At 39.2% G+C, this 15,332-nt stretch overlaps 1 protein-coding gene across 3 annotated transcripts in view; it reads left to right on the top strand.

Annotated features, from left to right (window-relative positions):
• The window catches only part of LOC121318026 (receptor-type tyrosine-protein phosphatase beta-like), a 46,885-nt gene extending 35,596 nt beyond the window's left edge, over nucleotides 1-11,289 (top strand). For all 3 annotated transcript variants that reach the window (XM_041254223.1, XM_041254224.1, XM_041254225.1), the window contains 7 exons: nucleotides 1,664-1,740; nucleotides 1,845-1,979; nucleotides 2,168-2,290; nucleotides 2,641-2,804; nucleotides 3,327-3,462; nucleotides 4,296-4,416; nucleotides 8,710-11,289. In XM_041254223.1, the coding sequence (XP_041110157.1) occupies nucleotides 1,664-1,740; nucleotides 1,845-1,979; nucleotides 2,168-2,290; nucleotides 2,641-2,804; nucleotides 3,327-3,462; nucleotides 4,296-4,416; nucleotides 8,710-8,732 (779 nt within the window). In that variant the 3' untranslated portion in view covers nucleotides 8,733-11,289. The remainder of the gene's footprint in view (nucleotides 1-1,663; nucleotides 1,741-1,844; nucleotides 1,980-2,167; nucleotides 2,291-2,640; nucleotides 2,805-3,326; nucleotides 3,463-4,295; nucleotides 4,417-8,709) is intronic.
• The last annotated feature ends 4,043 nt before the right edge of the window (nucleotides 11,290-15,332 follow it).

Raw genomic sequence — 15,332 nt, 5'->3', positions numbered from 1 at the left:
GTGTTCGTGTGTAATGCTAGTAATGAGAGCAGTGTTCGTGTGTAATGCTAGTAATGAGAGCAGTGTTCGTGTGTAATGCTAGTAATGAGAGCAGTGTTCGTGTGTAATGCTAGTAATGAGAGCAGTGTTCAGTGTGTGTAATGCTAGTAATGAGAGCAGTGTTCGTGTGTAATGCTAGTAATGAGAGCAGTGCTCGTGTGTAATGCTAGTAATGAGAGCAGTGTTCGTGTGTAATGCTAGTAATGAGAGCAGTGTTCGTGTGTAATGCTAGTAATGAGAGCAGTGTTCATGTGTAATGCTAGTAATGAGAGCTATGTGTAATGCTAGTAATGAGAGCAGTGTTCGTGTGTAATGCTAGTAATGAGAGCAGTGTTCATGTGTAATGCTAGTAATGGGAGCAGTGTTCGTGTGTAATGCTAGTAATGAGAGCAGTGTTCATGTGTAATGCTAGTAATGAGAGCAGTGTTCGTGTGTAATGCTAGTAATGAGAGCAGTGTTCGTGTGTAATGCTAGTAATGAGAGCAGTGTTCATGTGTAATGCTAGTAATGGGAGCAGTGTTCGTGTGTAATGCTAGTAATGGGAGCAGTGTTCGTGTGTAATGCTAGTAATGAGAGCAGTGTTCGTGTGTAATGCTAGTAATGAGAGCAGTGTTCGTGTGTAATGCTAGTAATGAGAGCAGTGCTCGTGTGTAATGCTAGTAATGAGAGCAGTGCTCGTGTGTAATGCTAGTAATGAGAGCAGTGTTCGTGTGTAATGCTAGTAATGAGAGCAGTGTTCGTGTGTAATGCTAGTAATGAGAGCAGTGTTCGTGTGTAATGCTAGTAATGAGAGCAGTGTTCGTGTGTAATGCTAGTAATGAGAGCAGTGCTCGTGTGTAATGCTAGTAATGAGAGCAGTGTTCGTGTGTAATGCTAGTAATGAGAGCAGTGCTCGTGTGTAATGCTAGTAATGAGAGCAGTGTTCGTGTGTAATGCTAGTAATGAGAGCAGTGTTCGTGTGTAATGCTAGTAATGAGAGCAGTGTTCGTGTGTAATGCTAGTAATGAGAGCAGTGTTCGTGTGTAATGCTAGTAATGAGAGCAGTGTTCGTGTGTAATGCTAGTAATGAGAGCAGTGTTCGTGTGTAATGCTAGTAATGAGAGCAGTGTTCATGTGTAATGCTAGTAATGAGAGCAGTGTTCATGTGTAATGCTAGTAATGAGAGCAGTGTTCATGTGTAATGCTAGTAATGGGAGCAGTGTTCATGTGTAATGCTAGTAATGGGAGTAGTGTTTGCAGGCTGTTATCATGTATTGTTGTAGATGGGACTGAAGCTGTCAGAGGGGACTGGGTTAGGGTTTAAGTTTGAGTGCTTGGGTTAGGGTTAGGGTTAAGGAGTATGGTCTTTAAATAAAAGTTTTAGTTGAAAGTGCATGGAAATAGACTTATATGCAAAATAAGATTGCTTTTTTACAAACAAAATACTGGGGGAGAACATACATGCCAGGTGAATTTAGTGGTGCTGTCTAATGCTCCAAATAAATGTAGCTGTGGGTTATCAAGTTGGGGTATAGGCTGATCAAATACATTTTGAGAAAAAAAGCATGTTTGAAATATCATTGATAATGAAAACAAAGAACCATTGTTCTTTTGAAACCCTAATCTCCTACGCACTGTGTTGCAGACGACACAACCCGGGTGAAACTTTCCTACGTGGACGACGATCCCTGCTCTGACTACATCAACGCCAGTTACATTCCTGTATGTGGGCTTTGAATTGATTCCTCTCAGCCTGTTTGTACAGTAAGGTTTGAGTTCCCTGTTGTAATATAAAACTAATCTGTACTCATTGTGGGCAATTTCAGGGCTGCAACTCTCGAAGAGAATACATCGCCACACAGGGGCCTCTGCCTGGCACAAAAGATGACTTCTGGAAAATGGTGTGGGAGCAAAACGTCCACAATATCGTCATGGTGACCCAGTGTTTAGAGAAGGGAAGGGTGAGTGCAGAGTCAATGCTGTCTTTTTATTGCATTGTTGCTATTTCCGCACTCATGACATTTCATAAATACACTGCACTCTTTCTCATGCTGTACCCTTGATGGATGTGCTGTAACATGTTATAATATTTCATCAGGGATCCTGGAGAGAGATAGCTCTGCTCACCCCACTGTCTGCTTTTGTTCAGGTGAAGTGTGATCACTACTGGCCTTTCGATCAGGATCCCTTGTATTACGGAGATCTCATCGTCCAGATGTTGTCGGAGTCTGTCTTACCCGAGTGGACCATCCGCGAGTTCAAGATCTGCAGTGTAAGCCTGTTCTGGCGTTATTTTTCACAAGGGAGGAAGAATACACAAAGAACAGGGTGAAATCGGGTTCTAGTTTTTTGTACTTAAGAAATTATATCTTTACAGTTTAATATACTGCCATGAAATACCTTTATTTTTCACTCATTCACTGAATCCTTGATCTATAATAGCTACGCAACGTCAAGGAAGGGATCTGTCAGGTTAATACGTTAATACGTAATCGCTATTTCTAGGTGAAATCAGCTTTAACCCTAATAAGGGGCAGCAGTGTTTAATTGTATGAATGTAACCCTAATAAGGGGCAGCAGTGTTTAATTGAATTGTATGAATGTAAACCTTGGTTTAACCAGGAGGACCAGGTGAACGTCAGCAGGGTGGTTCGTCATTTCCACTACACGGTGTGGCCGGATCACGGCGTCCCTGAGACTACCCAGTCTCTGATCCAGTTTGTCCGGACTGTGAGGGATTACATCAACCGCACCCCGGGCTCCGGAGCTACTGTGGTGCACTGCAGGTAGGAGAGAATGACCCAGCAAGTGTGTGGCTGTTTCCATTTCAGTAAACAAAATGCACTACTTGCAGCTGAAGTTGCCCCAGGGTAACAGAGAAGGAAAACTAGAATGTGAAATCCATTTCATTTGGCACGGTGCAGTAAATTATTAAATGCATCACCGACACCCCTACAAGGTTTATCCATTTAGCCATTGCTGTGTTTACAGGCAGTTTGGATTTTTTAAAAAAAAGATATAAAATGGATAGTTTTCATTGAAAAAATGTTGCTTAAATCTTTGAATCTGCATTTATTCCAGGATACAATATCCAGTGTGACTGCCTCAGAAACTTGAATTGCCTACATTATCTGCAATGCACATTTAAAACAAAAACAGTTTGGGGACAGTTCAGTGGTAAAATTGAGAACGGTTGAGTTCATCTTTTCGATAATTTGTATGCTTTTTAAAGTGCAGCTGCTCTTTGAGAAGGGTGTTAGCACTGTGCTGAGCTGGCTGAAGCACATGCTGTATTGTTTGTTCTGCAGTGCCGGTGTGGGAAGGACAGGCACGTTCATCTCCTTGGACAGGGTCCTGCAGCAGCTCGACTCCAAGGACACCGTGGATATTTATGGTTCTGTCTCTGAACTGAGACTTCACAGAGCTCACATGGTGCAGACGGAGGTAATTTGTCCCTATTGTACCTCGACTCCTGTCAGGTTATCGGTTTTCTTTGTTGTTGATCAACTCTAATAACGACAACATTTTGTTTTGTTCTGTTTTTTTTTTTTTTTATAACATCAAAGTAATGAGATGAGGTATGCATGTGGTTTCTGATGACTTCAGACCTCTTTTGCTTGTAGGAAGCCCTCTCGCATTAATGCAGAATAATGAGAGGTCTCAAGATGTTACTTTCAGCAGCAATCCCAACTGGGGAGTACCGTGAACTGGCGAGACTAAGGAAGGCTGCCATGTATAACTAACAAGATCTTCCTTGTTCTGGAGGAGCCATCAGAATTGCAGTGCTTTTAAATTTAGCTCTGTGATTCATGAGCTCAGGGCAGGTGTTTAAAAGTAGTGACGTTAATGAATAAAAGTAATAAAGATTGCAGTTCCCATATGACTTATTGTAGACCACCTGTATCTGCAAATCCAGTTAGACCAACAAAGAAAGAGCCTTGACAGTCCATCCACATTGTTTAATCAGCTCAAGATGGCTTGTGTTTGCAGCTACTGAGAGGCTGTAACTGAGTTGCTTTCCTTCTCATCCCTTCACTGAACAAGGGCAGTAAATTGCTGTTGCCCACCTTTTTATTTTCAAGCAACATTTAATAAAGTCCTCCAGTTTGACTATATTGTTTTGTATATTGTACTCCATTTTAAGATTGTATTGCCAATTATTGTTGCCAAATTATATATATATATATATATATATATATATATATATATATATATATATATATATATATAAGTAGATGACAGCTTCAACTGTAACACAATTGGTGTTCCCATTGTAGTGCCAGTATGCATATTTACACCAGTGCGTCAGAGATGTCTTGAGAGCAAGGAAACTACGGAACGACCAGGAAAACCCGCTGTATCCCATCTATGAAAATGTCAATCCTGAGTATCACAGAGGTAAGGCTGTATATCCATCTGCAACTGCAATTTGCAAATAGTCTTTCGTGAAACCCAGGAAGGCTGTGACCTTGCAACTACTAGTGAGATGACTCCGACACCACACATTTGTACAGCTACAGCCAAAAGTGTTGCATCACCTAGAATTTTAGGATTGAGACACGATACAAAAAAAAAATAAACTATATGAACATAATTTAGATATTTTATTTAATATCATGCAATCAAAGAAACTACAAAGTGATGTCGCAAAAGTCTACAGGAAACCATAATAGTAAGAACATAAGAAAGGTTACAAACAAGAGGAGGCCATTCGGCCCATCTTGCTCGTTTGGTTGATAGTAGCTTATTGATCCCAGAATCTCATCAGGCAGCTTCTTGAAGGATCCCAGGGTGTCAGCTTCAACAACATTACTGGGGAGTTGATTCCAGACCCTCACGATTCTCTGTGTAAAAAGTGCCTCCTATTTTCTGTTCTGAATGCCCCTTTGTCTAATCTCCATTTGTGACCCCTGGTCCTTGTTTCTTTTCTCAGGTCGAAAAAGTCCCTTGGGTCAACATTGTCAATACCTTTTAGTATTTTGAATGCTTGAATTAGGTCGCCGCGTAGTCTTCTTTGTTCAAGACTGAACAGATTCAATTCTTTTAGCCTGTCTGCATATGACATGCCTTTTAAACCCGGAATAATTCTGGTCGCTCTTCTTTGCACTCTTTCTAGAGCAGCAATATCTTTTTATAGAGAGGTGACCAGAACTGAACACAATATTTAAGATGAGGTCTTACTAGTGGATTGTACAGTTTTAACATTACTTCCCTTGATTTAAATTCAACACTTTTCACAATGAATCCGAGCATCTTGTTGGCCTTTTTTATAGCTTCCCCACATTGTCTAGATGAAGCAATTTCTGAGTCAACAAAAACTCCTAGGTCTTTTTCATAGATTCCTTCTCCAATTTTAGTATGTCCCATATGATTTTTATAATGCACATTTTTATTTCCTGCATTGAGTACCTTACACTTTTCTCTATTAAATGTCATTTGCCATGTGTCTGCCCAGTTCTGAATCATGTCTAGATCATTTTGAATGACCTTTGCTGCTGCAACAGTGTTTGCCACTCCTCCTATTTTTATGTCTTCTGCAAATTTAACAAGTTTGCTTACTATACCAGAATCTAAATCATTAATGAAGATTAGGAATAGCAGAGGACCTAATACTGATCCCTGTGGTACACCACTGGTTACCACACTCCACTCTGAGGTTTCTTCTCTAATCAGTACTTTCTGTTTTCTACAAGTTAACCACTCTCTAATCCATGTACATGTGTTTCCTTGAATCCCTGCTGCGTTCAGTTTGAGAATTAATCTTTTGTGCGGGTCAAAAGCTTTCTGGAAATCTAAATAAACCATGTCATATGCTTTGCAATTAAAAATCAAAAAAATCAAGCAAGTTAGTTAGACACAATCTCCCTTTCCTAAAACCGTGTTGACTGTCTCCCAGGACCCTGTTACCATATAGGTAATTTTCCATTTTGGATCTTATTATAGTTTCCATAAATTTGCATATAATAGAAGTCAGGCTTACTGGTTTGTAGTTACCTGGTTCAGTTTTGTTTCCCTTTTTGTGGATCGGTATTACATTTGCAATTTTCCAGTCTGTCGGTACCATCCCTGTGTCGAGAGACTGTTGCATGATCTTGGTTAGCGGTTTGTAAATAACTTCTTTCATTTCTTTGAGTACTATTGGGAGGATCTCATCCGGCCCAGGGGATTTGTTTATTTTAAGAGCTCCTAGTCCCTTTAACACTTCTGCCTCGGTTATGCTAAAGTTATTTAAAACTGGATAGGGACTGGATGACATGTGGGGCATGTTGTCTGTATCCTTCTTTGTAAAAACTTGTGAAAAGTAATCATTTAATATATTTGCTATTTTTTTTCTTCATCTATGATTTTGCCATTTGTATCTCTTAGACATTTAACCTCCTCGTTGAATGTTCTCTTGCTGTTGTAATATTGGAAAAACATTTTGGAATTGGTTTTAGCCCCCTTAGCAATGTTCATTTCTATTTCTCTCTTGGCCTTTCTAACTTCCTTTTTGACTTGCGTTTGCAGTTCCGTGTACTCTTTCTGTGTACTTTCTGCAGTCATTTGTCATTTCCACCATTTCAATTTCATCCGTCGTGCTCCCCACCGGGTTTTCCCATTTTATATGGGGGAAGTTGAAATCCCCCATTAGTATGGCTTTTCCTTTGCTACACGCATTTCTAATGTCATTGTATAACAGATTATTTTGCACACCGTCTAAATCTGGCGGTCTATAGCATGCTGCTATTATTATGCCCTTTGAATTTTTGTCTGTTATTCTGACCCATATTGATTTGGCTTTGTTTTCTTTGTCTAGGTTTAACACCTGGGCTTCAAGACTGTTTCTTATGTATAGTGCTACCCCTCCTCCTCTTCTGTCCTGCCTGTCTTTCCTATACAGTGTATACCCACAAATATTATATTTGTCCCCATCACTCTCAGACAACCAGGTTTCTGTAACAGCTATCGCATCATAGTTACTTGTTAGTGCAGTAGCTTCAAGTTCTAGAATTTTGTTTCTGATACTTCTAGCATTTAGATAAATACATTTAATGGTTGTCTTACCTGAGTTGTTGTCCTTGTTTTGATGCGGTCTCCCTTCTGTTTTTTTTTGTTGATTTCTCCCCTCTTCCTTTCTAGTTTAAATGCTTCTGAACCTGCTCGAGGATCTTTTCTCCAAGTAGATTGGTTCCCTTTTTATTTAAGTGCAGTCCGTCCCGTCTATACAGATAGTCCTCGTTGAAGAATGTGGTCCAATGATCAAGATAGGTGAAGCCTTCCTGTGTGGACCACGTCTTCAGCCATGCATTTAGATTAATTATTTCCAGCTGTCCATATGGTCCTTTGCAAGGTGCCGGTTGTACACCAGAAAATACCACAGTTTTGGTCTTGTCTTTTAATTTCCTTCCTAGCTCTCTGAATTTGTTTTGCAGGGATTTTGGTCTGTCTCTTCCAATGTTGTTTGTACCGATGTGAACGACTACTACCGGGTCGTCTCCTGTTCATTCTAGGAGCCTGTCCACGTTCTCAGTGATGTGCTTGACAGAGGCTTCCGGACACTGTTGTAGTAAGGGGGTCCAAACTGCGAATTGAACTTGCTGTGTTTCTCAGTATGGAGTCCCCAACAATCATGACCTCCTTTCTTTTTGCTGTCTGGTCACCACTGTCAATAGGGTCCTGGATGTTGTTCCTTTCGTTCTCTTGTTGTTGGTTCTGCTCATCAAAATTTTGAAGTGACTCAAATTTGTTGGCTGTTTTGATTTCTGGTGGTTGTGTTTGACGAAGTTTCTTTTTTTCCCTGCTTCTGCCTACCTGAACCCAGCTGTTCTGACCTTCTATCTCCCTGGTGGCTTTCAGTCTATTAGGGGTGATGCAGACTTCCATGAATTGTGGGTGTGCCAGCTCCTCAAGATCCTGTTGCTGTCTCACTTCTTCCAGCTTCATTTCTAGCATACTTACTAGTTTATGCAAGTCCTGGATCACGCAGCACTTTACGCACACTTGGTTTATCTTAGCAGGGTTTTCTCGGATTTCCCACATCAGGCAGGTGTCACAGATTACTGGCTGGAAGACCATGTTGATGGTTTTTTTTTGGAAGTTTAGTTTCTTCTCAAGCTGTCAACCTGCTTTCAAACTGCTTCTAAACTGCTTCCACGCCTGTACCTCTCCCACGCTGTCGCTTCCACTCGCTGTCGCTGGGAACATTTGTTTTGCAGGGATTTTGGCTGTCGCTAGTACAGTAGTTCATGTCACATTCTTCAATTTGTGTCAGTTTTTCGTTAAATACAGTATATGGAAAACTACAAAGCAATATGCAATTCAATATGCTAACATACCATTATTCAGCAGGTTTCATTCGACTTTATGAAGCAACTTTAGTTAATTCTATAGGGTGATGCAAAACTGCTGGCCACAGCTGTACAGGGGTAATGGTAGCTCCTAACCTGCACCGTACCTGCATGTTGTCCCTCATTTTATGTGATTTGTAACCGCTGGAGGATTGCTGTATTTTTCTAGGGGTGAACCTTAGCTCCCCTTTGCTAAATCCTATCGATCAACCTTATGAAGATCAAGTCCATCGTTCCAACAATGCCCTGAAACTCTTTCTTCCCTGCCTCCTTTCATATCAGTGGATCAATGTTCCTCCATCCAGTGAAACAGAATCAACATGTATTTTTTATTTAATTTTATACATGCTGTTATTCTTTTCAGACATGGTGTACGCAAGACGTTAAGGAGTGGACAGCCAGCCTCCCTTTTGAATGAAAGAAAGAAAAAAAAACTTTTTGATGCGGTTTTCCCAGTCCACGCACTTCAGAGTTACAAGGCAATTGTTTTTTTTTCTTTTTTTTGTGTATAGATTATTACTTGCCTGGTGGTCTTTATAAAAGATTTCAGGTTATTTAAGGTTAATAGATATTATTGTATATACTTGCATAAATGGAATATAGATTTATGTAAATATGTATTTTTTCATATTGTTAATAGCCTTTGGATATTACTTTCGTACTGAAGTTGTGTTTACTGTACCAAATAAGCTATTATAATCTTTTCTACATAATTGTTAGAGCTACCGAGAACAACGGTTAAAGGCACTTATATTAGGTTATTCTGTGGCTTTCATTTTATAAAGGAATACAACTGCTATTCCTGTGTGGTGAACTCTCCTGTCATCACAGCAGGTTCTGAAAGTGGAAGTGATGAAACAACGATCATAAGTTTGATGTTTGCCTGTTAAAACATCTAAAACGTCAGGGAGGGTTATATTTTTGGTATTTCAATATATTTAGATCTGCCACTGCAAGTTGATTAAAACCCTAGCATTTAAAATGTAGAATTGCACCAACTAATTCAGCGTTTAGAATTGCAACAGCTAATTCAGCATTTAGAATTGCAACAGCTAATTCAGCATTTAGAATTGCAACAACTATTTCAGCATTTAGAATTGCAACAGCTCTATGTGTTGCTGTGTTCTTGCACTTTGACTTTAGTAGGATAGAGAGCAGCCCTTTTCATTGCAGAAGAATGCACCTGTGGGAGGTTTTCAGCCCCACAGCTTCACACAGAAAAGGTTCTTATTTTGCTCGATTGGCTGAATAATCACGTTAGAGTTCTCCATTTCAGATTTCATGGCAGACAGCCGATGGATTTAGCTATTAAATTACCCACGCGTTTCAAATGGGTGAAGAAAGCACTTTGTATTACCCCTGTTGAAATCATATTATTGAAAATAATGCGGCTAAGCCATTTACTGTTACTCCTATTACTGTTACCCTTCTCCAAAATGCACTTCAGATGAATTCACTGCATATATAATCCCCCAGTGTTGAACCTGCAGGCAGAACAAGATTTATATATGACCTCACCTCAGAGGAGAGACTGGGATTACTCCCTGCTAGATTATGTAGGACATAGATCACGGAAAAGTAATTTCCCATTATTTTCCATTATTTTCTCGGGGAAGGGGGTTGTTTTGTTTTTTTCTATTTGAAATGGAATTAGGGAGGACCGTATAAAGCCGTGTGGTAAATTCCTGAAACTTTTAACTTCGTTTTTTTTCATTAAGTGTGTCATCCACAGATCTTTAGCAGGATTGTAATGCTTTCTTTAATCTCAGTGAGATTCAGGATATCAAACACAACTACCACATGAGCAAAGCCTGAAGGTTAAACACGTGTAGAAGAGCAATTTTAGGGTTTCCATTCAAATAAAAAATCTCGGGTGCTAGAAATGATTGCTTCCCTTTTTTTATAAAGAAGATGCAATGCATGAGCATAAAGGTTGCTAAGCAACTATACACTAAATATCTAAACAATCCCAATTCTCATGAAGATGTTCATACTGTAAATAAAACACAGGAGACAACAGAGGCATTCAGGACTGAGTTCTAAACACGTCACAAAACTTCTTCAAGATCGCATTTACTGTATTGATGTTAATGTTAATGTCTAGATATTTCTTTAACAGCTGTGAGCACTTAAAAAAAAAAAAACATTGTTTATCTGTGTTGTTGTTTTCAAGCTCTAGCAATGATGTTATTTGTAAAGAGCAAGTGAAATTATGCCCTTTTAATGTAATCAAGCATGCAGCCATATCTATCGACTGGTATCAGCTTTTAACAGAGTTATATACCTTATAGGATAGTTATATGTTTTTAAACACAAAGTAATATTTTCAGTAAAGATATGATGAATGATATCATGCTTACTGAATGCTGTAAAATGTGTCTCTCTGAAGAGTAATAATATAAATATTGGTGGGTTTAGTATATACAGCAACACATGTGCACACAAAATGCACAGATGTTTAAATGAAATGTAACACAGTTTGGGGTAAATGTAGCATATGAAGTGTACTATGAGTGTAGTCATATTCGTAGCATACAATTCTGGACATGGTCTACTTATAAGGGTATTTGCACAGACATAGATCAATACTAATCTGAGACTACCTTAGTCAGGGGCAGGGTTGAAAAGGCCGTGTTTCATAAGATTGGTTTTTACTGTTATTTCCAAACTTTAACCAGTTCTATTTGGTGATTTCTTTTTCCACCCAGGAACTGAGAACATAAAGATTATTTTGCCTGTCTTCACTGCTGTTTTGTGTTTGCCTCGAAATTATAATATGTTAAAATGTTGCCTTTGCAGATATAAAACATACATTTCATGTCGGATTTAGGAGGCTTCCACGTGGTTTCCTGTTAAAACAATCTATGTATGTTACATAATAAATAATATTAACTGTCCTTGATATGTTCTGTGAATATATTCAAATAAAGCTCAGATAATAACATTATGGATTATTTCTTTAACAACATATGTTTTCTTTTATATTTCACTCCATTGGCCTGATGCTAAATAAAATGAGATAAATCAGAAATGACCTTTTAATGATGCATCATGAAATAGTAATGCCAGTGATCTCTGTGAAAAGCTATTTAATGATGATAGTACCAGGAGGGGTCTTTGGTGCATTTCACAGCTTTTCATGTAGAATACAATCGTAATGCCCTTCTTATTTAGTTGTTTTTTTTAACACACACATACACAGAAGAAGCAGTCAAAGTAACCCTATTTACCTTCCCTCTACAATAAAAAGGTATCATATTACAATTCATCTAAAAATAATAATAATTTCACCTGCAGGGACGCTGTGATTCTGTTATTCCACGTGCAGCCCTGGTTTATATATATATACATATAGTAGCACTGGGTGAAATTGCTATCGGAAAAAGAAGGCAGTCTTGACATCAGTTCAATAGCCGGCAGGCTCTTTATTTGCAGCAGCAGGTTCACAAGTAACAGCTCACAGCACACGATTCTCCACTTTCTAAATTCACACACTCACACCAGAAAACACAAAGTTACAAGCATGTGAGGCTTCAACCAATCAGTGCACACTGATCTTTAACTAACAACAATGTAATAGATTATCATGTTCCTCACCCAATCAGTCCTGTATAGCTGCATGGGGTTCACGTGAATAGCACCTGGTGTAGACTGCCTGATCCAGCGCAAAGTCTCAGCACCCTGCCGCATGGTGCAAGCAATCAAGTCCCGCAAGTGTATATATATAGAGAGAGAGAGATAGAGAGAAGGGGAGCTATTCAGTTCATCTCTGCCTCTCCTGCTCACTCTGACAGAGATACAAGGGGGTCTATTCAATTCATCTCTGCCTCTCCTGCTCACTCTGACAGAGATACAAGGGGGGCTATTCAATTCATCTCTGCCTCTCCTGCTCACTCTGACAGAGATACAAGGGGGGCTATTCATCTCTGCCTCTCCTGCTCACTCTGACAGAGATACAAGGGGGGCTATTCAATTCATCTCGGTACCCCCATGAAGATGGTTACAGACACTGGTTTGGTGTACCAGACGCTTCCCTTGCTTCCTCGAGGTAGTGGCCCATCACAGGGCTATGAAGATGAAATAGTGCTAATGCGTTTCTAGTCTGTTCTGTATGGTTCTTATTTCAATGATTTGATGATGCTTACTGTGGATCGGCCACTGTTCAGATCAGTTGAATTGTCCCCAAGGACAGATGACAATGCATGTTTTAATTAGATTTTGCAGGGGTTCCTGAGTGACTCACCTGGCACAACCGTAAGAAAAATGTAATTTTGTGCTTTAGAAAGCTGTTCAGAACGAAAGAGGAGCAATGTGCCTGGAGACTGAATAACGTGAGACTTGCTGTCTAATGTCCTTGCTGTTGTTTAACCTTGACAATAAACTCTTAGAAAGTAATAAAGTTGTGTATGGGGAGGGATGTGTAATAAAAAGTGCCCTTCAGAACTGGGTCCACTTAATGAAAACCCCATCAGTCTCGTTTTTCTGTCAATACACCCTTGGATTGCTTTTACAGTATGTGCCTTAAGAATATCAATATGTAATTGTTTTACTGTTTCTTTTTATCTGCTTTGGTCTAAATGTCTCATTTCTCGGTACAGATCTTGTATGGCATTCTAAAGCTATGAAATGTTCCTGGCAGGAAGTTCTATAAATAAACCTGCACATTTGATCAGTTAAGCAGATTCCCATATTCACATTACCTGCAGATGAATGTCTGTCTCAGTCTCTTTTACATTCTTTATAGATTTTAAACGTCCAATTTCAAACAATAGCTAGGCAGGGCAGTGGGTTATCACACTAGGCTTTCACCTCTGGAGTCCCTGGTTTAAACATACAGCCGGTCACTCTGTGGTAAGTCAGCGCTCACGTCTGGAAACACATGGCTCCTTCCCATTAGAGAGCACCCCGAGACATTGTAAAACCTAGAAGAAATTACGGGCCTTATTTTCAAAGCATTTCCTGCAGTCTTTAATTAGCTCCTATTTTTTTAAAAGGAGAAAAGTCACAGTCATGTTACATGAGAAACAAATGCCTTGAGAGTCCTTAAAGAGAACTTGGATTATATTACTTGGTTGTTTTGGTCCTCCAGCAAGACAGTTTTGTAAAATTAACAGGGCGTTTTTACCTCTTTCAAAAAATAGGAGTTCATTAAAAACTTGAGTAAACATTTTGAAGACTTGGCCTTGCAGATGAAAAAGACAAACATCCCAGCTGTGTAGATTATGGGGAACCTCTTCCATGAGCAGTGACAAATTGAAAAAAATAAATACAAAAAAGTTCCCCTTTCTGAAATGCCTGGTGCTCTGCAAGCAGTGCAGTCCAGAGGGGGTTGCTTCTCAGCCAGTATTGCCCAGCTTGTTAATAAAATAGGTTGTTCCTTCCTGTACTGCTCTCAAGGTGGAGCCCCTGTTCAAGCCTATAATGAATTACTTGTATTATAAATGCACCTTCCTCAGCCCCCAGTGGACACTGTATTGTGAAGACATATTTCACCAGGGCTCTCAACTGACAGGTCACGCTGCTATTTTAAGCAAGACTTGGCTAGAAATTCGTTCTCAGTCATATAAATGTATATATATATATATATATATATATATATATATATATATATATATATATAATAAGATATGTGTATATATGTTACAGACATATTGTGAAATCAGGCATTTCATGAAATGCTTGAAAATAGTAGTTAGGTATTACATGAAATGCCTAATCCCTGGTCATTTGGTATTATTAACGCAAACATTTTTGCTACATTTAGTTGTTTCCAGTATGGTGTTAAAGTTGGTCCCACATCTTCCCAATCCTAAATTTAATTTTAAAATGGTGCTGTGCATTCATGAATTCTAGTTCCTAAAATTAAAAAATGTCTAAATCACAAAAATGCTTTGAATCAGGAATAAAAACCTTTTGATAAAGGTTGTCTCACCAGTTCAAGTGAATTTGGAGTCTGAGATATAACTAGTGTTACAGCAATGCATAAAATAACTTATTAAAATATTCTGTGCTAAAATATTTTGATTGACACTCTTTTTTTGAAGTTTACTGCACTGCCTCTCAGTAAGTTTTCATGTAAAACAAACAAATAAATAAATAAATCACTTCATAAAATACGTACTGTGAGAGATGCCCTTTATGAACCTTCTGGTATGAGACACACACACACACACACACACACACACACACCAAAAACACTGATATGTTCAGACTCACATTGAAAACCCCAATGCCCTGTAATAACATGTGTACCAAAATGTTGCACAAATTACATTGTTAATAGATCGCAATAATTACAGTACAAGTGTTAATGGCTGTGAGTCACAGAGCTGCACTTGGATCTGAATTTTCATTCCCAGGGCTTTTGGCTTGTAACAAATGCTATGCCAAACATCAACCCTTGTGTGCATGTCAGTTTTCAAAGTGAAGGACTATACAGGGCATTCAAAATAGTCTGCTGCTAGAGAACAATGCTCAAAAGTCTAAATTAAGACAGAATGTAGTAAACTGACAGACAGATTCATTACTACTATACCTTTGCAAAGGGTCACTTTTTTTTAGTTCCTTAGCATGCAGAAGTAAAACCAGACTCCCATCCTGATCATGGATACTGTCGATTAGGAAAGTCCTCACGATCCTCACATCACACAGGCGTCAGGTGTGGGTGATCTGCAGGTGATTGCTCATGTGACACCCACACATTTAAACAGACATTCTTGTAACATGGCGCAGCAGCATAGGAATGGCGACACTCAAACCCAGAGGAGCTGCCAGCTCGTGCTGTGGGACTCCTCCAGAATGAAGGTCAAGTGGCTGCTGAGCTCAGTCATGTGATGCTTAGCATATTCCGAGTGCCATATATTAGTGTGGAACTGAATGACTGTGGGGCACTGGTTCTTTCAGATCTTGCCAGCACTATTTGTTCCTGTTTTGTGCAAGATCAACAATGTTTAAATCTTTATTGTATTCTAGGCCCTATTTGCAAAA

The sequence above is a fragment of the Polyodon spathula genome, chromosome 7, assembly GCF_017654505.1.
Source record: "Polyodon spathula isolate WHYD16114869_AA chromosome 7, ASM1765450v1, whole genome shotgun sequence".
NCBI lineage: Eukaryota > Metazoa > Chordata > Actinopteri > Acipenseriformes > Polyodontidae > Polyodon > Polyodon spathula.
This window is presented reverse-complemented; position numbering and strand designations above follow the sequence as displayed.